At 47.7% G+C, this 23,310-nt stretch overlaps 1 protein-coding gene across 1 annotated transcript in view; it reads left to right on the top strand.

Annotated features, from left to right (window-relative positions):
• The window catches only part of GPD1L (glycerol-3-phosphate dehydrogenase 1 like), a 34,861-nt gene extending 26,885 nt beyond the window's left edge, over nt 1–7,976 (top strand). Inside the window, exons 6-8 of the mRNA XM_069088573.1 lie at nt 1,420–1,653; nt 1,867–1,973; nt 5,021–7,976. Of these exons, the coding sequence (XP_068944674.1) occupies nt 1,420–1,653; nt 1,867–1,973; nt 5,021–5,117 (438 nt within the window). The 3' untranslated portion in view covers nt 5,118–7,976. The remainder of the gene's footprint in view (nt 1–1,419; nt 1,654–1,866; nt 1,974–5,020) is intronic.
• The last annotated feature ends 15,334 nt before the right edge of the window (nt 7,977–23,310 follow it).

The following is a 23,310-nucleotide window of genomic DNA, read 5'->3' on the forward strand; positions in this document are numbered from 1 at the left end:
GAGCTGGGTCTGGTCTCATTCCGCCCCTTCTTTGACCAAGCTCTCTCTGCCACCCCTTCGCCGGTGTGTTATGAAGGAGGGGAGCCCTCCTTGGCCCGTTTGAGTGTTACTGCACTGCGAATGCCTCCCCTTGGGCCCACGGTGGTAGGGAGGGGGCCGCCACACTAGGGAGCGGTTGGCTGGTCTGGTCTCACCAGCACACAGGACCCTTAGCTCTGTGTCCTTAAGCTCCTGTGGTGTGGCAGGCAGGGGCTCTGTCTGCTAGCTTGGCCTCTTCTTTTCTTACCCCTTTGGGTGTGGAAGACAGACTTCACCATTTTAGCCATGTGGCTTGGGGCAAATGAAGCAGATGCGGGGCCCCGAGTACAGCTGCCTGAAGAAAAGAGTTATAATTTTATCTCAGAAAAGTCCGCAGATTTAGCTGCCACCTGTGTCCTGGTAACTCTCATGGCTGGGTGGGTACCAGGGACACCTGCCAGGCTGGTCGCCCACCATGTTCCCTGGATCTCGGCTTCTGGGTCTCTTTATCCTTTGCCAGATGTGCCTCATAGAAGGAATGAGCCTTGTGATAGCCCCTGCTATGTGCCAGGTGCTGTGCTAAGTGCTTTTGACAAATTGTTTGGTGCTCACAACAATCCTGAAGAGCTGTTTCACAGTTCAGGAAACTGACGCAGACAGAGGTTGAGTGATCACACAAGTAGTAAGGGTCTGAGACTGCCTCTGGGGGTGGTGGGAAGACAAGCTGATCACAAGGTTAGGCCCTGCCATTCTGGACCGGTCACTCCCTGGCACCCACATGAGAGGGAGGAGATGGGTGGCCTCCTGCGGTCACCATTTTCCCATCTGTGAAGTGGACGTATATGAATGAAATGGCATCTGTTGAACTAGGTCTCTGTGCTTTTTGCCAGCTACATTTCTGTATTTTCAGAGCCAAGCTAAGTGTTAATTTTCTGTTCTTGCCCCTAGTCGGTCTGCTTCCATGATTCTGGTGATGCCTTCTCTTTTAGGAAGGCAGTGTGGTACAGGGCATAGAGCGCCATGCTTGGAGTGGGGGAGACCCGGTTTTGTGTCTTGTGTCTGACCTCACTGGCCATCACCTATGTTCATATATTGCCTGTACCACTCACTGCCCATGTGACCTTGGGTGAGCATGCCTGTTTCCTCCTCTGTAGAGACGTGGGTGGGACTAGATAGCCCCCAAAGGCTCTTCTAGCTCCAGATCTTAGGATGCTGTGACCCTGAATTATTCATGGAGGGCAGAAGAGAGCTCTTCCCCCCCCTGCCCAGGATCAGCGTGAGGAGGTGATGGGAGGATGCAGGCAGAGCGCTACGGTGCGAGCCCTGTGCGGACCTTCCGGCCATGGGTCTTGGTGATTGTTCACAACCTTTTGTAATGCTTCGGTTTCTTCCTCCACCCAGAACATTGTGGCGGTGGGAGCTGGCTTCTGTGATGGGCTCCACTGTGGGGACAACACCAAGGCCGCCGTCATCCGCCTGGGGCTCATGGAAATGATTGCCTTTGCCAGGATCTTTTGCAAGGGGCAGGTGTCCACAGCCACCTTCCTGGAGAGCTGTGGTGTGGCCGACCTGATCACCACGTGCTACGGGGGCCGGAACCGGAGAGTAGCTGAAGCATTTGTCAAGACCGGAAAGGTATTCGGCCTGCCCCCCCCTTGGCCAATTCCCAGGTGCCCCCAAAAGAGCGCTAGGGGTGGGTGGCCTCAGGTCCCAGTCAGCCTGGGCAGAGGCTTTCTGGGGTGGGGGTGGGGGGGCTGCTCCGTGGTCAGTGATGTGCTGGCCGAGCCCCGGCCAGGGACATCTCCAGCGACGTTTGTGTTGTGAGCATTTGGATTTGTTGTTTTTAAGACCATCGAGGAACTGGAGAAAGACATGCTGAACGGCCAGAAGCTCCAGGGACCCGCGACTTCGGCAGAAGTGCACCGAATCCTCAAGCAGAAGGGGCTCCTGGATAAGTGAGTGGCTGCTTCTTAGGAGACCCAGAGTGACGGGTGTGGGCCCCGCTGGCCAGTGGCTCCACGTGAGGGCCTCTTGCCCTATTCACTGCGCCGTCACCTGGCGCCTTCGCATCTGACCCAGGCTGTGAGTCACGGCTGTGTTCTGTCTCCTGGGCAGACACATCTGAAGCCGTGGGGTCCCCAGTGCTCTGAATGTCAGTCATCAAGCATTTATTAAGTACCTACTGTTTGTCAGGCTTGGGGATAGGTCCTGGGGATAGGACACAAAGACCAAAAAACAAAACAAAGAAGGAAACCATCCCCACCTTCAAGGATTTTATGCTTTACTAAATTCTGAGCACAAGCTTGTTACCTACATTCTAGCACTTGACCTTGAGAATGCACAGGCAGCAGTTCTGTTCACACCCTCACTGGTTGGGGAACAGATTGTGGGGATCTTTGCCCAAATGCCAGGCTGAGGACTGGATTTGTGTCCAAAAAGCGGTGGGGAATCACTGGATGTGTCTGAGCCGCACATGCCTCTGTGGGCTGATGTGGGCGGCAGCAGGGAGGGTGGTTAGCAGATGGGAGGCCCAGAGGGCCCTGGGAGCCTTCCCTCCCCCTCCAGGCTTGCTGCTCCTGCTCTCCTGTCAGCCTTTGTGGACCTCCCTACTGGGTGTCCCTTTTATCTTGGTGGTTTTATACATATATAAAATCTGTGATGTGCACACACACATATGCATGTCTGTGTATGTGTGTGTACATATGGAAGCGCCCTTGGCCAATGCCTATCGGCCCCTGCTCTTGCCTGGGGGCACTGGCATGACTTGAACACAGGTCTTCCTGCTTGGGCACCTCTGGCCTTCGTTGTCTGTGAGCATGTGCCTGCTGGGCTGGGAGTGCTCCTGGAGAGCAGAGGCTGTCTGATGCTGTGTCCTGTCCTCCTTGCCCCCTCCTGCCTGCCTCTCTCTTTTGTTGCCTTTTGCCTTGGCTTCTCCCTCACCCTATGCCAGAGAGTAGCCCAAAAGGAGGAAGTACTTTGTTCTCTTTGCCCATTTACTCTCTTTTTTAAGAAATTAAATTCGATGTTATCCATCCTTTTACTTACTTTACTTACATTTCATGCTGTGTCCTTCCCCTCTGCCTTTCCAAGGGGACCATTGGCCCTTATGATAAATCTTTTTTTTTTTAGAAGAAAAAACGTTTTTAGCAAAATTAATCATAGTATCCAAAAAAGTCTGTTCTCTGGGTTCCACCCCCAAATTCCCCCGAAGTCGATAAGTAAAATCCCCCTCTTTCCCTCCACCAGCCGCTAGTGTGCTCCGGCCCAAAATGACCGTGGATCACTTTCTGGCTCTTTGGAAAGAACTCAGTTCTGCTCCAGTCCCCTGCCTCCCTTTGAGTCTCAGTCTTAACTTTGTAAGGTAATACACCTTAGCATTTTGCCTAGCTCACAGTAGGCACTTAATAAATGCGTGTTGCTTGATGATCAATGACATGTTCTTTTTGATATAGCCTATGACTTACATCTTGAGATTGGGAAGGAAGAGAACATCCCTGCGTTGTTGACTCTGGTCAGTTCCCGTAGACTGTTCCTTTGGTCTGACCAGGCCAACATCGGAGTAGCCTCTCCCCTGCTTCTTCCCAGAGAAGCCCGTTAGAGTCTGCAGACAGCCAAGTCCATCTCCTGATGAATGCACTTTGTCTCGGCTGGAATGACCCAGACCTTTCTTGGTCATGAGCTTTGGTGCAAGTTTCCCATTTAGTCATCTCTCTCCAGCACTGTCCTCGTGTGACTTTATTCACTGTTGAGAAGTGGGGGCAAAATAAAACTTAACCCTTCAGTTTGGTTCAGGGATGGGGAACCTGTGACCTAGAGGGCCACGTGTGGCCTTGAGGCTACAGGTTCCCCACCCCTGCTTTGGTGCTTTTTGCCGATTAATTCACGTGGCAGTGGGATATTAAGTCCCTTCTTCCAGCAATCTGATAAGTGAAATATCTTATTATTTTTACAGCCAATACTTAGCAGAAAGCTAAGGAGTTGCAGGTACTTATGATTTTAAAATCCTTCCAACTTACAAAATCATATCAGAAACTGGGAATCGTTTAAAAATGGCAGCCAGTGCAGTTGGAGAGGTCCATGGTGGGTGTGTAAAAGCACAAAGCAGTCAGTAGAGCATTTTACACCTAAGTGTGGGCACTGTGGCAGTGGGATCCCAGGGGCTGTATGCCCTAGAAGGTTGTTCCACCCCAGACAACTTCCCACATTGGGGGCCCTCAGCCCCATTGGCCTCTCCCTCTAATTGACCGGTTGTCCCCAGACCCTCCACGTTAAGGAGGCCGGGTCAGCCACATCTTCCTGCCTCTCCAGGCTGTCCTCACTTATCTCTACAGGGCTTAGGCCGCTGTCTTTCCCCCTCACTCTTTTCTATGTTGTTTTCTTGATGCTAGAAGGAAAGCCTCATGAGGGCAGGAGCTGCTTTTCTTTCTGTATTCCCAGTGCTTAGCACAGTGCCTGGCCCATAGTAAGCCCTTAATAAATGCCTGTTGACTGACTGACAGAATCCTTGGAGGGGAAAGCACTGGCCTCTGGTGGGGTAGAGGTGGGGGTGGGATGAGGAAAGATCTGGGGCTTAAACTCAGTGTTGGAGGAAACCTGGGAGGGGAAGGGGAAAACATTCCAGGTGTGGGCGGCACAGAGATGGGAGATAGACTGGGAACAGCTGGAGAGACTGTGGGACATCACTGTGATGTGAGGAATTCAGAGAAGCTTGGAGAAGATTTGGATGAGTTGGTGCAGAGCAAAGAAAGCAGAACCCGGGGATGGTGGATGCAGAAATGCTGAGAAGCCCCTGAGCTCAGGGTCACTGGAGGGCGGAGCCTTCCCATCCCTGTCACATGGGAATGCTGATGCCTGCTCTGGACTGACGAGGGCCAGGCAAGATGTAAAGGAAGCCTGGGGAGGCAGAGAGCTCTTTCTAGGCGACCTGCAAGCTTCTACGTCCATTGCTGTACCGCAAATCCAGACGGTCTGTCTTACTGCGTCCCCTTTCCCCTCCCTCCAGGTTTCCCTTGTTTACAGCTGTCTATCAGATCTGCTACGAAGGCCGGCCAGTCCAGGAGATGCTGTCCTGCCTCCAGAGCCATCCAGAGCATTTCTAACAGGGACGACACCGCCACGTGCCGGGCAGCCTCTGCCTTTCTAAGTGAGCCACAGGCTCGGGCAGCAATGATGGCCAAGGCCAGACGCTCCTTGCCTTGATGCTTTACTCCAGACGTGAATGTTGGTGGATTTCTCCAGGTTCATTCTTTTCTAGCCCAGGTGGAGGGGGATAGGTGGGCGGTCCAGTGCCAGATGGCTTTGGGACTCATTTCATTGGCCAAGATGTGGGTGTTTAAAAACACCATCATGCAAATGTTGCACAGCTATCCCTGCGTGTGTGTTTGTCGTCCGTGTATGTGCGTGTGTGCGTGTGCCTCCAAAATCCACTCACGGTGGTTTTTTGGATTCACCTTTTGGAATAACTCCATCGTGGTAGCTTGGGATATTGGGACTGTCTTTACTTGTTTCTTTTTGTTTGTTTTTAAATTGAACTCATTAATATTAGGTCTTTGGGTGAGGCCAATTTTGTTTTAAAATGACAATTAACCAGCATTATTGTGGTGGGTGGGAAAGAAGGAATAACATTGATCTATTCAATGCAGGAAATATACAATGAGAATTTTACCTCGTCCAGTCTAGTTAAAGGAAAAAGCATTTATCAAACACCTGCTGTATGCCAGGCACCATGTGAAGTGCCTGGGGTGGGGGGGCAGTTACAAAGAAAGGTAAAAACAGTCCCTGCATCTGAGGGGCTCACAGTCTAATCAAGCCAGCATCGTTCTTAATTAATACTCTTGGATGTGGTATTTTTTTTTTTTTAACAACAACTACATTGTTCCTATTTCTAGTTTTCTGCGTTTATAACCGCCTTGGGTGGTTGCCGCTCTGCTCTTTTGGAAGCCCAGTGCAGGGGCAGTGGGCTGCTGTGGGATGCATTATGGGCCTCCCCTCCCTCCCTCTTCTTGCTTAGACTTAGGACCACACCCCCACTTCCAGAAGTTTTCTTACATCTGCTTCAGGCCTCCCAGCTCTGGGCTGTCACCCGATAAAACGCTTGGTGTAAATAGCATCTCTGCCTGTGCCTGCTATAGCCCACTAGCCTTCAGCATCTCTGGGCCAAGCCAGGTGCGGGCTTCCATGGCCTGGCCCCCTTGCTGTGCCTGGCATTCCAAAGGAGGTTTCAGTCCCACCATCTTGGAGGCCTGGTCCCGCCATCAGGCCTGTATGAAGCCTGCAGACTGTTCAGGGCTACTTCTCTAATTTGAGAGTCTCCTCCTTGGCCTCACCAGTAGCCAAGCCATCCTGTGTGTCTCTGTTTGCAAAGCTGTGAAAACACTACAGGTATGATTTTTAGCAAGATTCAAGTGTAAGGAGAAGTCTGGATGAAAAGCCTTGACCTTTGGACCTCCGTCACCAGGGAACCATGATTCTCTGAAGATGACCTGGCCATGGCAGGTCAAGGAGGCCCTAAGAAGGTGACCTTGGCTTTCTCCCTTCTCCATATTCTCACCTCAGTCACTCGGCCAGCCAGGGATGGGGGGCGAGGAAGGAGACAAGGTTTGGAGGGTTTGCCTGAGGCCTGAGGATGGGCAATCACGCACATGGAGACAGACTCCTCCACCAGTGTAACCCTGTCTGCATTTCAGAAGGCTTGTGCTGGGCTGGTTACCTCCTCCTCAGTCCCTGTGAGAGCCTGGGCTGTGCAGTGGCCATCGCTCTGCCCAGACCTCCCACTGATTCTTTCCAATTCGTTAAGGTGACTTCAGAAGCCAACAGAACCTAGGAGAAATCAGCCTTGCTAATGCGCACATTATGTCCCATGGGACTTTTCATTCTGGGATTTGAATGGGTCAAGGCCGGGGCCTGACTCATTTCTTTGGCCCACCTTCTAGCACTTGACAGGTGGTAGGGGAACATGTGAATGTCTCTAAGCATTCAGGGCCTGCTCAGTCACTTTCTGAGAAACATTGGCTCTTTATTTTTACTATTGCTGAAAATGATTGTAGATGAATGTTTTATGGGTTTTTTAAAAAAAAACTCCATCCCAGATATCACTGGGTATTTTAGAATCAGAAACACGGACACCTGTGAGCACATGAAACACCCCAAATTCGATCCGCGTTCATGCTGTTACTCCCTTAATTGACTTCGAACCACTTGACTGGTGGGAAGCCTTTTAAAAGTTTGTATATTCATGCACAAAAGTTGCATTTTAAGATCCCCAAAGAGCCGCCCACCAATCAGGGTTTCCTGGGCAGCTTAGTAGCGGGGGTGGTTGGGGTTTTGTGGATTCTCCTTTGCTTAAGTCTCTCTTTCTCTGGGTTTTATACTTGAGTGTTTTTGTCGTTAGACAGGCCCTGGTACCATTCTCTCTAAATAAAATCCATTTATTAAATCTTGGACGTGTACACCAGCCATTATGGAAACATTATGGAAAGGGGCAGATTTTTTTTTAAAATTTTGCACGGGGGGATTCTATTTATTGGTCCACTGTTTGTATTCATCTGCTGATCCCCTGTGACCTTTGGCTTGGTGTTAACTTGTATTAACACTTCCTACTAATGATGGTGAGGGATTCCCGTTTGTGAATGGCCAAACCACATTGGTGCCTTGCGAAGCATGGCCAGCAACAGCATGGAGCCAGGGCCTGTCTTGAGTTTCCCATCTAAGAGAGTGGAAGGAAAGAAGGACCTCGTTTATAAACTAGTCTTGCTAATGTCATGGTCCCCTTGTGTGGACCAGGTGGGTAATGGGGAGAGGAGATGGTGCTATCGGGAGGTGCCCGTGGACAAAAGGAATTTGTTTTCCATTACTAAGCTCACTAACCATCCTTTACTTTCATGTGGGTTGTTTTTGTTTGCCTGTTGTAGATGGGCATATCATTAAAAGCTTGGTACAATAAACATTTTATCCCCGAATTCTGGTTTTTGTGGTCTTTTTTTAAGAGAATAGAAAACTGACCTTGGAGCCAGGAACACGTGTGTTTGATCCCCAGCTCTGCTGATGACTAACTCTGTGACCCCAGGCTCGACCTCATCTATAAAATAAGGTCTCTAATGCCCCCGCAGTTCTAGATCTGAGGCCCTGAGAAGGTGGAGGTGAGATCACACACCTTCCTGGGGTGGTTTTTATTCCGTTGTTTGTTTTTTTGGTGGTAGTGGGGGGAAAGAGTGAGAGGCCCCATGGATTGTGAGATCAAATGAAGCAGTGACATGGATTGTGAGATCAAATGAAGCAGTGACATAGAAAAGCAGTTTGTAAATTGTAAAGCACTCTGCCCGTGGGCAGGAGATGGTTCCTGAGGCTGGCTTTCCAGGCCCAACACCAGGGTGCCCAGTGCTCCCACTAGAGGTCACCCTTGGGCAGGCAAACGCCCCCTGGGATTCCAGGCCCCAGCACAGGCCCAGACAAGATCAGACTTTTCTCAGAGCCAACTTCTCCAAGAACAAGGGCCAGTTACTGAACTTGGCAACACTTTCCAAGAGGTTTTAATACTGAAAGTTCTCTGTTTATCCTCAAGCATCACGGACTCTTTTGTACTGAGAGAAGAGAAGGCTTTGGTTCAAAGTTCAGTCAGCCAGCCAGGAGCTCTTCAAGGCTGAGGATTTTCCTGGTTTCATGGAGTCTGTGATGTGCAGCTGGGATCCCACCTGGTTCCTCTGACACCAGATGCTGGGCCCCAGTCTCAGTCTCCAGCTCATGTCCTTCACAGGATCATATGCAGTCAAGAGCCTGAAGAAATCTGAGAAGTAACGGAGGCACCAAGTTCCTAGGGTCAGCCAGCAGGTCCGTTCTGGCTCCAGGTGGGTTCTGCGTGCCCCCAGCAGGCCTGGTGGGTAGGCCCTCTTGGATCGGCAGCCCTGCGGCTGGGGTCTGCTTTCTGCCCTCCATCTTCTGGGTCATAAATAGAATTCATAAATGTAAATGGGGGAGGCCGGAAAGCAGGCTGAGAGAACTAAAGAGACTGGCCCAAAGGCACCCAAGGACCAAGTGGCAGAGCCAGGATTAGAATCCAGGTCGTTGGATCCCAGACCCTAAAGGGCAGAGACTGACTGACCTTTTTCTGTGTCCCGACAGTTAATCCCAGTGCTCAGCACAAAGGTACTTGATAAATGCTGCTTGACTGAGTGGTGCCCACTGTGCAGATGCTGCCAGGCTACTCACATCCTCCTTTGTCTTCTAAGGATCCCTCCTGTTCTTCCTCTCGAGAAGAGAAGAAATAGATTTAGTGCCATTTTTTATAATTTAAAGCTAAAAACATTGCCTATTATCAATACACATTTATTAAACACCTGCTTTGAGCCAGGCACAAAAAATAAAAAGACAACAATGAAGCTCTCCATGCCCTCAGATAGCTTATATTGAAGGAAGGTGGGGTGGAACATTTATTAGTTGCTTGCTGTATACAAAGCATGGGGCATACAAATAGTAAAGAGTTTCTAACCTCAAACATTGAATGAATGAAAAAAAATGTTAGTCACTTGCTATGTACAAAGCAGTGGGGCTACAAAGAGTTTGCAGTTTTCTTTGTTTTGGAGGGCAATTGGGGTTAAGTGACTTGCCCAAGGTCACACGGCTAGTATTTTTGGTGTTAAGTGTCTGAGTTTACATTATCCTTAAAAGTTTAATTGAGGGACAGTTAGGTGGTACAGTGAATAGAGAGCATCAGCCCCGGAGTCAAGAAGACCTGTGTTCAAATCCAGCCTCAAACACTGGACACACTAGCCGTGTTTAACCCCAATTGCCTTGCCTTTCCCCCTCAAAAAAGTTGAATTGAATTTGTAGCTCCAGCTCATGTCCTGGATAGGATTAGAGCTAGAAAGAGCCTGGGGAGGAACAGGAGCCCAGAGGGTCACCCAGCTGGTCGTGGTCTGAAGCAGGATTCCCAGCAAACCATGGGATCAGGGCCCTGAGAAGCCTTGGGAATCCAAGCCTTTCCTTTCACAGGGAAGGAACTGCCCAGGTTCACACAAGGTGTCCGAGGTGGGATTGGAGCCTGGCCTTCCCAGCTCTCAAGTCCAGCTGCATGTGGAGCTGGCCGGGCTCAGAGAGAATCCCAGCGTCCATCGGAGCTGCCAGAGCATCACAGATGGAGACCCTGAGGGATCTCAGACCCACTGCTGTTGGGCAGTAAATACCACTGCCTGTCATTAGAGCAGCCCAGGAGCCATCCATGGCCACAGGATTATCCCAGAAAGCCCAGCGGGGGCTCCCATAGTCACCTGCCATTCTCTGGGTTTTGTTTTTTAAGAGAAAGGGGAGGGACCAGGCTGCACCAGGGCCTTCATCCTCTAGGTTCAGCTCCCAGCTACCTGCCCTGTTATTGGAAGAACACTCTTGGGCACTATTGACTCAGTAATGGGCCCATATTTAGGCCTTCAGAGCCAAGAGAGTGAAGTCAGACATGGACAGTGGAGAAAGTCCTTTGTGCCCCCTCCCCTGGCTACAGGGCCTCTTCTGGCTTCATCTTCATAAAAGGAGCCCTGGTGGCCCCATGAGCCTCCGTGAGGATTTCCTGCTTTCACACACATCCCCCTGCAATGAGACAAGGACTGGACTGGACCTGGCATTGCTGTGATGTGTGGAGTTCAGGTGACAAGCCTGCTCTGCCGCTTAGTCTCTTGGACAGTGCTAAGTCAATCGGGAGGTTAAGTGATTTATCCAAGTCACACAGACAATGTGAGTCACAGGTAGAACTTGAGTCTGGATCTTAGACCTGGGCCCGGGAGCTGGATCTCTACCACACATAATAGAAATCTAATAATATTTAAATCATAATCAATTTCAGTAATCCTAAAATCTAACCATCTCAACTGTAAGAAAAAAGCCATGGAGATCATAAATGAATAACCATCAAATATATATTTTCTAGAAGAATAAAAGGGCAAGTAAAGGTGGTCCACAATGGACACCTTCCCTTTTAGTGATTTTTTTTTAAATTAGAAGCGGAAAATATAATGGAAAAACAAATAGTAAGATATATAAGGGATGGGACCTATGATTTCATTTGTACAAGAAAATCCCATCCACCAATATAGGTCAGCACCTTTGCAGTTGATTCTAAGAGAACTACCTAGAGAACAGAAAAGTTAAGTGACTTGCCCAGGGTCACTCTTGTCAGAAGCGAGACTTGAACACATCATCCTGGCCTCTAGGACTACCCTCTCTCTACCACACACAATACCTCAAGATACACAGATGACAGCAACAAAAACTGTACCCCAAACCTGAAACTTCCCTTATTTCATTTTGTTAAATGTATTTAATTTTAGCAAAGTAGGGAGAGACTTGTTTGTTTCTGTGTCCCATTCAGATTTTTTTTTTAACATGTATTTTTCCAAATTTTGTCATTAAGAAATCTAGTTTAGGGGCGGCTAGGTGGTGCAGTGAATAGAGCACCAGCCCTGGAATCAAGAAGACCTGAGTTCAAATCCGGCCTCAGACACTTAACACAAAAACTAGCCGTGTGACCTTGGGCAGGCAAGTCACTTAACCCCAATTGCCCTCCAAAAAGCAAAAAAAAAAAAAAAAAATAGAAATCTAGCTTAGTTGGTAGAGCGCTAGACTCAGATGTAAGTTAGAAGGGACCTTTGAGGTCATCAGTCTAACCCTATCATTTTACAATTGAGGAAACAGGCTTACAAATGTTAAGAGACTCTATTGAGGTCACCGAGGTAGTACATGGCAGATCTGGGATCCAAACCAAGGTCCTCAGACTCCAAACCACTCTTTCCAGCCCACCACATTGGAGTCATAAATTCTTGGGTTTGAAACCTCCTAGCTGTGTGACCCTGGGTATAAGTCACACCTTCTCTGACCCTCAGCTCTCTAGATTTCTCTGCTAGGCTTGTGGTCAGTGTCCACACCACTCTGGTCCCGCTTCCTTCACCATCTATCACTTCATGTGAGTGCCTGAACTCATGGTGCCCACATGTGACATTTCTTATGACGAACACAATTCCATCCCCTTTGGGCACCTCTGTCGGCATTCATTCCCTCATCACTGCACTTCTATGTTGTTCCTGAATGAGATTTTTATTTCTGCCTGAACTGAGCTAATGTTGTTTACAAGTTTTATCTAAAAGTCTGACAAATACAGGGGTGATATATACTCAAATACTTTCCTGGTAAAGGAGTTGTGATTTCTTCCAAGCCTAGAACTCCCTCCCTTAATGCAACCTATCTGGGACTTAATAAACATTTAGTGAGTGCCCTACGTAACAATAAACATTTATTAAGTGCCTACTATGTGTTGATAAATTATTAAGTGCCTACTATGTGCCGATATACATTTATCAAGTGCTTTCTCTGTGGCACCAGGCAGAGTGCTAAGCTACTCAGTTAAAAAGTCCTGAGGCACTAAGTTGAAGTTATTTGCTCAGGGTTACACAGTAAGTTTCAGAGGCAGGATTTGAACCCAGCTCCATGCCTAGCACTGTTTACTTTGTCATGTCCCTCTCAGGTGTGATGGAAAATTTACAATCAGATCTAGGAGTTTTTTTGCTTGGGACAAAACATATGACTGACATTGTAGGAGCTCCCTGTAATCCAGAGTTGGTTAAGCTTCCCCTTAAAGTTTTTAAAATTTATTTTATTTTTAATTTATGAAATAAAATAAGCATTTCCATAACATAGCATATTAAGCCTTTCAACTAATTCTTGCTAATTAGGTACTAAGCTCTGTTGTTTCTAGCTGCTAACGTGCTCCTTAAATCATAGGTTGGGACTGGTGAGGACATCTAAGGGGAACTTGGGGCCAGAGAAGTTGTGACTTTTTTATAATGCCACACAGGTAGCATGTGGGAGTTGATCAGTAAACATTTATGGGGCCGCTAGGTGGTGCAGTGAATAGAGCACTGGCCCCAGAGTCAGGAGGACCTGAGTTCAAATCTGCTTCAGACCCTTGAACACACTTACTAGCTGTGTGAACTTGGACAAGTCACTCAATCCCAGTTGCCTTGCCTTCCCCCCTCCCAAAAGAAACCACATTTATTAAGCACCTACTACATGCTGAGCAGAGTGGCAAAGCTATGATTCAAACCCAGATCTTCTGACTCCAAAACCCAGTATCTTTCTCCTTAACCTTCTAAATGCGCGCCCTGGGGGACCAAGTCCTGTCTGCTATGCCTGATCTTAGTCAAGGGTCTAAGTGGACAAATGTAAATTGGTTTCAGGTTTGACAAATGGCATGATCTCAAACACCTGGGCTACTTTATTTGTTCATCTATTCTAACCAGTTGAACAAGCCTCTTCCCATTCTCCCATCCACCCAAGCCCAGGGCCAATTCGAGGATGTCACTGAAATGAGAATCCGGCTCTCAGCCTAAGGCCATTGCTTACCTTGAGCTGTCACAGGGAGTAACCCCAGGAAAGCACCCAAGGCCCAGGGGTTTCTGAAATCCCTGCCAGGTAGGTCTTAGGTCCACTTCCAAAGCCCCCAGATTCCTCCAAGGGGTCCGGTCTTCCTCGCTGTCTACAAGCCCTAATTGTCTCCTCTGTGTGACAATATAAATTCCCAATCTGAACTCAGAGAGTTCTCTCTATCTGTCTTTTTTCAGAACCAGCAGGTTCATCCCTAAATCTAGGACCCCTGAGGCTAAGTGCCTAGGTAGATTTCCCCAGGAGTGGCCCCCCTGTGCCCTGCAGGCCTCAGTCCCCTGAATGGGGCCTGGTTGCTGACACCCTCTCTCCACCACTAGGCAGCTTTGCCAGATTCAAGCAGGACCAGCTGTCACCAACAGCTGAATTTCTTTTTTTTTTTAAGCAATCGGGGTTAAGTAACTTGCTCAAGGTTACACGGCCAGGTGTTTCTGGGTGGGTGCTAAGTGTCGGAGCCCGGATTCGATCCCCAGGTCATCCCAACACTGGGGCCGGTGCTCTTACTTGCTGTCCTACCTGGTCGTCCCAACAGCTGAATTTCTGATCTCCCATGGGGGCTATTGTTGATTTGCTGACACCCAGACATGCATGACTTTTGTAAAGTTCTGTGATGTTTTCAAGGTCATTCACTGGTTCTTGTCCCCTCTTGTCCCCTTTTAATTAATGCCGAAATATCTAATCCACCCTTGAGTCTGGTGACCCTACTACCTAGATCACACAGTGGTAGCACACAGCTGGAGGGGACTTGACAGGCCCTCTCACCCAACCCCTTCATCTTCCAGATGAGCAAACAGACCCAGGGAGCTTGTGACCTGCCCAAGGTAACCCAAGTAAAAAGCATCCCAGGAGAACTTGAATGAACCCTATGCTCAGAATCCAGAGCCGTAAGGAGGCTTAGAAGCCACTGACTTTAGGGATAAGGAAACCAAGGCTTCCATTTGTTAAATAATGATACAGGGTCAGACAGGCAGCGTCAGAGGCAGAGCTCAGAACCAGGTCTGAATCCAACTCCCTAACAATTTTTACAGCCTCTCAACCTTCGAAAGGTAGTGGCCAGGAGTCAGGACTTGAGTTCAAATCCAGCCTCCAGCACTTCCTGGCTGTGTGACCCTGGGCAAGTCACTTAACCCCAATTGCCTCCCCCCCCCCCAAAATTAAATAAGGGTAGCCAGCCATTTATTGAACTACATTCCTCCCGGTTGTCCTAGGCATCTTCTGGGACAGGGCCAAGGTAGAGGTTGTATGTGCATCGTCCACAAGCCCCACCTACCCTCACCACTGTGATGGGATGGAAGGGACTGGACACCACCATCCCTGCTTTCATTGTCTGGTCCTGCATATGCACAGGGGACCCTGTTTCCTGAATGGGGCCTTGGACCTAAGTATGGGCCAAGTTTTGTGTGCTGTTGGAACACAGAAAAGGGGTGCAAACCTCCAGCCCTTGGCTCAGGCCTGTTTGGTCCTCAGGGTGTTAGCAATCTGTCCCTGTATCTAAAGCTCAGAGATGAGTATCCGCCTTGTTAGAAAGAGAGAGAAGGAAAAAGACAGTAGAAGTAAAGAAATGTGGGGTAGCTGACCCAGTGTCAGTCCCAGCTTCAGGAAGGCCTGAGTTCGAGTTCCAGCTCCAACATATACTGGCTGTTTGACCCTGGGCAAATTACTCAGCCTCTGAGTGTCCCCAGAAAACGAGGATTGTGATGGAAGATGATTTGGAGTCAGAAGTCCTGGGTTTGCCTCTGCCACTATCTCTGTGACCTTAGGCAGACCTTAGACCTCATCTAGTCCATGAAAGGGTTGGATGAGGTGACCCCTAAGGTTCCTTCCAGATCTCAATCTAGAATCCTGTGAGTTGGCCCCAAAATGGCAGTTAAGATCCAATCACTGACACTGCTTAGTCCCAGCAAAGTGGAGTCTTTAAAAATTAAGAATTAAAGGGCAGGAAGAGGGGTCAAAAAAAGAAAAAAATAAATAAAAAGATGGTTCATTTTTGTTTCCCACCACACCAAAGGTCCCCATCCCCTCTGTGGCCTCCAGCTAAATCACCTTTGAACCCATTGTCTCTCCACCTTCCTCTTCCTCTTCCTCTTTGTTCCTCTCTTTTTCCTCCTCTCTCTCTGAGCAGAAAAATACAACTGACATGTTTTATTTAGCCTTGTCATCGCATTAAATAAAGTCTTTGATTTCCTGTGTTATTTTTTTCCTTTTTTATTGATATGGTTTGTTTTTTCATCACCTCCATTTCCAAATATATACTTCCTCCCCCGCCCCAAGGAATCATCTCTTGTAACCAACAATGAGAAAGAGAAAGAAAGAAAAAAAAGTTTATTAAACCAACACATCAGCAGACTGGACGTGCTTTGTTTCATGAAGCCCATGGCCCCCTGCCTCGGCAAAGAAGGGAGGAAACGTGTTCATTTTTCTTCTTCTCTCCTTCTGGGCCACACTTGGCCATTATAATTACACAGACTTCTGGTCTTGTTCCCTGTTCCTAACTTAGATAGCAGGTAATAGAATGACCTTTCTGTCTGGAAGGATTTTTTAAAAAAGAAAGCAAACGTCTCTCAAATTGAATTGGGGTTTTGTGTGTGTGTTTCTAATCTTCAGTGATTTTTTCCCCTCTCTCTAGGTCAGTGACCCTGGTTACAAAAAGACATGGCCACCCCAACCTTAGGATAAATGAAGTCGGGAGATTTCTGTGAACTTGGCATGGGGCTTTTTTTTAGCAACGTCGTGCTCCCCTCACAGGTAGAAGTATTTTAGACTCATCTAGAGAGCTGCCAAACCGGATACATTCCTCTAGTGAAAGGCAATGCTTACACCTGGCCAAGGCCTTCGTCCAAGGGGAGCCCTTAGGGAGAGGGGGGCAGGCTGGGTAGTGGGGGGTGGGGAGGAAGAGGAGGAGGAGGAAGAAAAGGAGAGAGGAAGAGAAAGAAGAGGAGGAGAAGGAAGAGGAGGGGAAGGGGGAGGATGGTTGGTCAGAGGCCAAAGAACTGGAATGGGCCTGAAATTTTTCCTATCATTGGCTTAAGGTGCCTCAGTTCAATTCAACAAATATTTATTAATAAATAAACTGTTTGTTAGATCCTGCAGATGTGAAAACAATCCCTGTCTTTATGGAGTTTGCATACTAGTTGGGGGGTGGGGGCTAAAAATATGACAAGTGCCCAGGTAAATAAAATACAAGGTAGGACATAATGAAGACAGAGGGGGGAGGGGGAAACTGGCTTGGGAACCAGGAAGGCCTGGCTTCAGGGCACACTCTAACACACCCGGGTTGGGTGACTTTGGACAAGTCACTCGGTGCCCCAGGAATCTCTCTCCAATTCTAAATGACAGAGAAGTGGCCACCCTGAACTAGTAGATGGAGTTTCCACACTGGGAGCTCCCTATACCAGATGAGGTTGTCCCCATCCCTATCTCCAGGCTCCACAACAGTGACTAACAGGCATGTGGCAGTCCTACTGCAGCTGTTTCTGGGGTTTCCTTCAGTTTCAGGGACCGCGGTGGAACCTGATACGAATAAGGGTGAGACAGACCAGTGGGCAATGAAGCTTGGGCTGTCAGAGACCTTGTGGCCGCAGTCAGTGTGGCATTGCTTGGAGGTCAGCCCATGGGCAGCCTGGCTCAGGACTGACCAGGGGTGGGAGAGGATGGCCACCTTTACACATCCGTGCTGAAGGCACTTTTCAAAGCCCTGTCTCTCCCATGAGGCAGCTAGGCAGTCATCATTTACCCTTTTGGTTTGTTTTCTGTTTTTGTTTTAATAAATCACAAAAGTCATACAAATAGAGCCAGAAGGGTCCTCAGAGGCCTTGTGGTCCAGCCTCCTCCTCTTACAGATGAGGAAACTGAGGCCCCAGGAAGTGAAATGAGGCTCTCGAGGTCATAGGTAGTAAGCATCAGAGGGGAATTCAAACCCATCTAGTGCTCTTTCTACCATGATAATGAAGAAACTAGGGCCAAGGTCACGTAGCTGATAATTGGCCCAGATGGAGTCCAGTCACTCAGGGGGAGGAGGTGTCCAATGGCCTTACAATTCACACAGGTCCTAATTCTACCCATTGCCCTCAGCAGCCCCGCCTATAGAGCAGGTGTGCCAACGGGGGCAGAGCCTCAGATCTGTCAAAGAGGGGCTTGCCTCTCCTGGCACCCAGAGGGCCCGGGGAGCTCATCTTGGTCTGTCAGACAAAGCTGCTTCATTTCTATGTGTTAGCTGGGTTTCTGGACTACTTAATGCCAACCCTGCAACCCTGTGGAAACGCAGCAGCTTCACAGGGCACTTAACAAAACTCATCTGATGAGTGACCCTGGTAGTGGCCTGCCTCCTCCCTGAGCAGCTGGCTGAGGGCATGGCCAAAAGGACTTGGGACTGTCCTGAGCATGGTCAGCCTGGTGAATGGAGGACCTGTTCTTTCTGTTAGACTGTCTCCCCATGGCCAACTCAACCCTCTGCTGTGCACTTCTGATAATAATCTTCCTGTCTGCATGCCCTGGGACCAGAATGGAACCGTCAGCTCCTGTTCTGAAGGAAGCCTGCATGCCAGGCCAACACAAAGCTTCCAGGAGGCAAACCATTGTTGGATGTCAGATGTCCCCCATAGCTGGCTCTGGCTTCCTGGGATTTATTGAACACTGATTAGCACTCACAGTATACAGAGATCTAGTGAGTTATGGAAATAAAATACCCAGCAAGAAAAGTCTCAGGGTTCTGTTTTGGTTAAGGATTGGGAAATGAGATTTATCTGGTTCAAATTCAATCCCAGGTTCTCTTTCAAACCTAAATTTGGAAGAAGCCAGTTCACCTAATGACCTGTAATGATTGTAACATTTATTTTGGAGGTTTCTTGTGCTGATCTCGCTTTTGAAGCCATGAGAGTGGCTATGAATTGAGTCATGTTTCCATATTCTTAAGATCAAAATAAGAAAACAGAGTCTATCTTACATGCCCAACATCTAATGCAGAGTGTTCAATTCAATCAGCAAGCACTAATTAGACACCTACCATGTGCCAGGTAGGTGCTGAGGGTACAAAGTCAAGACAGAAAACGATCCTGCTCTCAATCAATCACCAGTATTGACTAGGGGGCTACATGGTGCAATGGATAGAGTGCTAGGTCTGGAATCAGGAAGCCCTGAGTTAAAATCCAGCCTTAGATGCTTATTAACTGGACTTCAGTATTCTTCAGTTTCCTCATCTGTAAAATGAGACTAATAAGGATACCTACCTCCCAAGGTGGTTGTGAAGATAAAATAAGGTAAGATCTGTGTAACCCTGGTCCCAAAGCTGGTCCCATCCCACAGGCTCAGAACGTGGATCTTCACCAGTAAGGAAATAGTCCCATACCAATGCCCTGTAAATTTGACTTGTTATGAGAGCCTACTGTGTGCCAGTTACCTTGTTAGGCACCAGGAACTCAAAGACCAAAACAAATGGTCTTTGATCTCAAGGAATTTGTATTTCATGGGGGCGGGAAGGGGGGGGGGATGGGGGAGAGACAAGAGGCAAACAGGAAAATGAATCCCAGATCATTTGGAAAGGGAAAGAGACCTTAGAACAACCAGGAAAGTTTTCTTAAAAGCTTCCCCCAGGAGGTGAGGTGTAGTTATCACTTCACAGATGCTGGTCAGATGAATGGAAATTCCATTATATTTTAAGATAAGTAAGAGCCAGATTGTAGAGGGCTCCAATATGAACCTGAGGACAGATTTTGTCCCAGAGGTAATAGGGAGCCACTGAATATTTTGCAGTGAGGGGAGGGCAGAAGGACTGGGAAGGATGCCCTCTTCAGACTTGTGTTTCAGGCATATGTAGAACAGAATTTGGAGAGGGAAAAGAGGTATAGCCCAGGCAAATTAGGAGACAGATGATGAATTTGACACTGTGTTGAGGTTGTGTTTATTGGCTGAGCTATAACACCTCATGAGCGGAGGAAAGGGAGTATAAAAGGCTTACACAAAGCAAACTCTTCTCTACTGACTCTCCCCTTTCTGTATGGAGGAGGCCCTGGTGAGAAGACCCTCCAGAGACTACAAACCCAATACTTTGCTCCTTTATCTTTTCAAAACACTGAAAATCATTAACTACAGTTGTTATTAATATGCAAAGCAGCCACTCCAGGCCGGATCTCAGCATTCTCTCTCTCATTTCTCTAACTGAGGAAACTGGGACAGCAGGATTGTGACTTGCCCCAGGACATGCAGAAATTTAGTTTACCATCTCCAGTGAAAAAACCCTGCAGTTTCTAGTTTAAAATTTGCATTTGTGCCCGATGAAAGGGACTTCATTTCTAATTTGTTCTCTGTGATTTTTGCACATGCCCACAGATTAACCCATCCTAGCCACACTTCCTCTCTATGAATCTCTATAGCCATTTACTAATATTCTGTTGTTGAGTCATTTCAGTCCCGCCCAACTCTGTGACCCCATCTGGGTCCTTCTTGGCAAAGATACTGGAGTGGTTTTCTCTGTGTTGCCCCCCTCATTAGAATGTATACTCCTTAATTAATTTGGAATTATACCTGATAAGTCAGTAAGTGGTTCATACCCTTTGACCCATCAATATCCCTATTAGGTCCCAAACTACAAACATTGAAGAACGATATACATCCCTACAAAACATAGCAACCCTTCTTGTCATAGCAGAGAATTAAAGGGATGCCCACCCACTGGGGAATGACTGAAAAATGTATGCATATAAACATGATGGGATGCTACTATGTAACACGGCACAATAGAAGGGAAGATTTGCATGAACTGATGTAAAGTGAATTGAGCAGAACCAGGAGAGCTATGTACATAGCAACATAGTTACAACATGCTTTTAAACTCTCTGATCCACACAACGACCAACAATGACACCATCCTACAGATGAAGAAGGCCACCACCTCCTGAAAGAGAAGGAAGGGGCTCAACACCCAGACACACATTTTCAAACACAGCTAATGTTAGTATTTATTTTGCTTGACTATGCGTATTTGTTATATGGGTTTTGCTGTTTTCTTTTTAATCGGTGGGGGGAGGGAGGGAGAGACAGCATAGTGATAGGGTGGCCAAAAAAATGTCATTGAAATATTTTTAATGTACAAAATAGAATAAGAGGGGGAAAACAGAAGGCTTTGAAAGTTACGAATTGAATTATTATATACTTAAAGAAAAGGCAAGCTATAGATAATAGAGATTCACAGTTTTATGTACTTTGTTTATGGAAATCCTCATTTTTATTCTGGTGTTAAGTTCAGAATAAAAAACATTAAGAATGTAAGTTTCTTGAAGGCAAGTGCTGTTTTTTTTTTTCCTTTTTTTCTTTTTCTATGTATCCCCAGTGCCTGGCACGTAAGAAGGGCTTAATAAATGCTCTCTGTCCTTGGATGGTTGGCATAGCTAATTTCACCCCCAAAGTCTCATCATTAAAGCACTGGCAGATGTTTTCTAGCCATGGAAACTAATGTTGTTAACACACTTAACATCGGTGTTGGGAGTAGTCATGCTAATAAAGTAGAATGTGTGCTAGGATTACTTCTAAAGGTAAATCATGGGTGGGGAGGCAACGGGACACAGTGGAAAGACCACTAGTTCTGGAGTCACAGGTGGTGGTGGCGGTTGTTTGCTTGTTTCAGGCCGTGTCATTTCCTTCTCCATTTCATGTGGTAGATGGGGAAACTGAGGCAGGCAGGGTTAAGTGACTTGCCTAGGGTCGCACAACTAGTGAGTATTTGAAGCAGGATTTGAACTCAGGTCTTCCTGACTCCAGGCCCAGCAATCTATTCACTGAGTCACCTATCTGTCCTTGGAGTCAGAGAACCTGGGTTCAAATCCTACCTCTGGCTTTACTCCCTGTGTGACCTTGGAGCTGTAACCTCTCTGGGCACTGGGGAACTCTGAAAACCTAAAGGCTGAATATATCCACCTCCAGGTAGAGAGCAGCACAGATGGAAGTATTTGGCCCAGGCCTACACATATTTGTAATGGGTTTTGATTATCCTGCTTTTTCTTTTTTTTTTAAGCAATCGGGGTTAAGTGACTTGCTCAAGGTTACACGGCCAGTTATTTCTGGGTGTGGTGCTGAGTATCTGAGCCCGGATTTGATCCCCAGGTCATCCCGACACTGGAGCCAGTGCTCTTACTCGCTGAGCCACCTGGCCACCCCTAAGCAATTGGGGGTAAATGACTTGCTCAAGGTTACACGGCCAGGTGTTTCTGGGTGGGTGCTAAGTGTCTGAGCCCGGATTCGATCCCAGGTCATCCCGACACTGGAGCCAGTGCTCTTACTGTGCTACCTGGCCGCCCCTATCCTGCTTTTTCAATGGGTAGAAGAAAGAGAGAGGGGAGAAGGAAGGGAGGGAATAGGGAATGAAAAATTACATAAAATCAAATTTTAAAAAAAAGACCATAGGCTGAATAACACTTGTCTATCTCTATTGGTAGGAAGAGTTTCCTCACTGTGGGTCTCCCCCTCTGCCAAAATCATAGGGTTAGGCCAAACAAACAAAAACAAATAAAAAAACCTTCTCATTTTCATCCTTTCTTCTAATTTTATAAAATTGTTATAAGAAAAAGTTCATGATCTAAGCTGATTTAGAAATGACTCCCTTTGGCCTTTTTCATTTTTTTTAAACATTAACCATCTTTTCCTATTGATTTTCACCATCCTTTCGATGGCTGTTCAGAAAATCCTCTGGTTTTCTGGGTTCAGAATTTCTTGGGACAGGCTGTCTCTGCTATAGACATGCTCTCCATCTGCCTGGTAGCCAAGCCCTGCCCCTTTTCTGGAACCTTGGATATCTGGAAACTTCCATCGTAGGAATTTCTAGTTTCCCAGGATAACAGATTCCCTGCTTCCCCCTGCCCCCCACTTAGAGCGTGCTAAGTTGTCATGCCTAGTGACCCCTTGGGTGGGGTGACTTCTGGACAGGAATTATCATGGAGCTCTGGCTGCTGTGCTAGCTGTAACTGTGAATCCACCCATCCCTGGGTTATCCCTTTTTCTTCCAGCCTGGATGTGTGGGGAGGACTCTGAGCTGTCTCAAGGACTGAGTGAGGGCTGCCTTTTCCTCCAGCCATGAGCACACACCCTTCCAACATGAGGAGTGGGGCTCATTTTTCCTTTGTCTTCCTTCCTTCGGTATGGGACCTCAGGAGAATTTGAAAGACCTGTGGTCACAATAGCATCTCCCATTGACAAGATGGCAGCAGGGGCATCCATCCCTCAGCACAGCAGTGGACAGCAGCAGAGGGCATTTTGACCACTGTCAGGAGAGAGCAGCTGAAGCAGCCTCAGGAGCGGGCTGGCACCAAGGAAGGAGTCTCCAGATGAGAGGAATGGGAACACAGCATGTCATTCAATAACAAGACCTCTCCTAATAGAACTTTGACATCTGGAAATGATGCTCCAGGCTAGGGCCCAACCACCTGCACTTCTCTCCTAACCATGATGGTACAGTGCAAAGAACCCAGCCGTTGTGGAAAGCCATTTGGAGTGATGTCCCCAAAGTCACTTAATGGTGCGTAGAAATATTACAACTGGGCCTGTATCCTGGAAAGATTAAAGAAGAAAAGGACTCATGTATAAAATATTCAGAGCAGCTCTTTTTTGTGATGTCAAAGAACCAGAAGTTAAGTGTGTGCCTGCCCTCTGGGGAATGGATGGGCAAATACATTATGGAAAGTGTTTTCCTCAGACAGTGGTCACCAACAGAGGTGAGATGTGAGGTTGCTAATTGGCAGTCTTACAAAAATAAGGTTTGAATGTGGGCCTCCCCCGTGACCATGTTAGTAGTAATGAGTGAGCTACTGAAATCTGCTGCCCCCCCCCCAAGTTCCTAGACCCAGCCTCGGGGATGCAGCCATGCAATTTGTTTCCCTGAGATGGCAG

This window comes from Petaurus breviceps, unplaced genomic scaffold, assembly GCF_028583685.1.
Source record: "Petaurus breviceps papuanus isolate PSGF00001 unplaced genomic scaffold, PetGlider_PUasm1.0 185, whole genome shotgun sequence".
Lineage (NCBI taxonomy): Eukaryota > Metazoa > Chordata > Mammalia > Diprotodontia > Petauridae > Petaurus > Petaurus breviceps.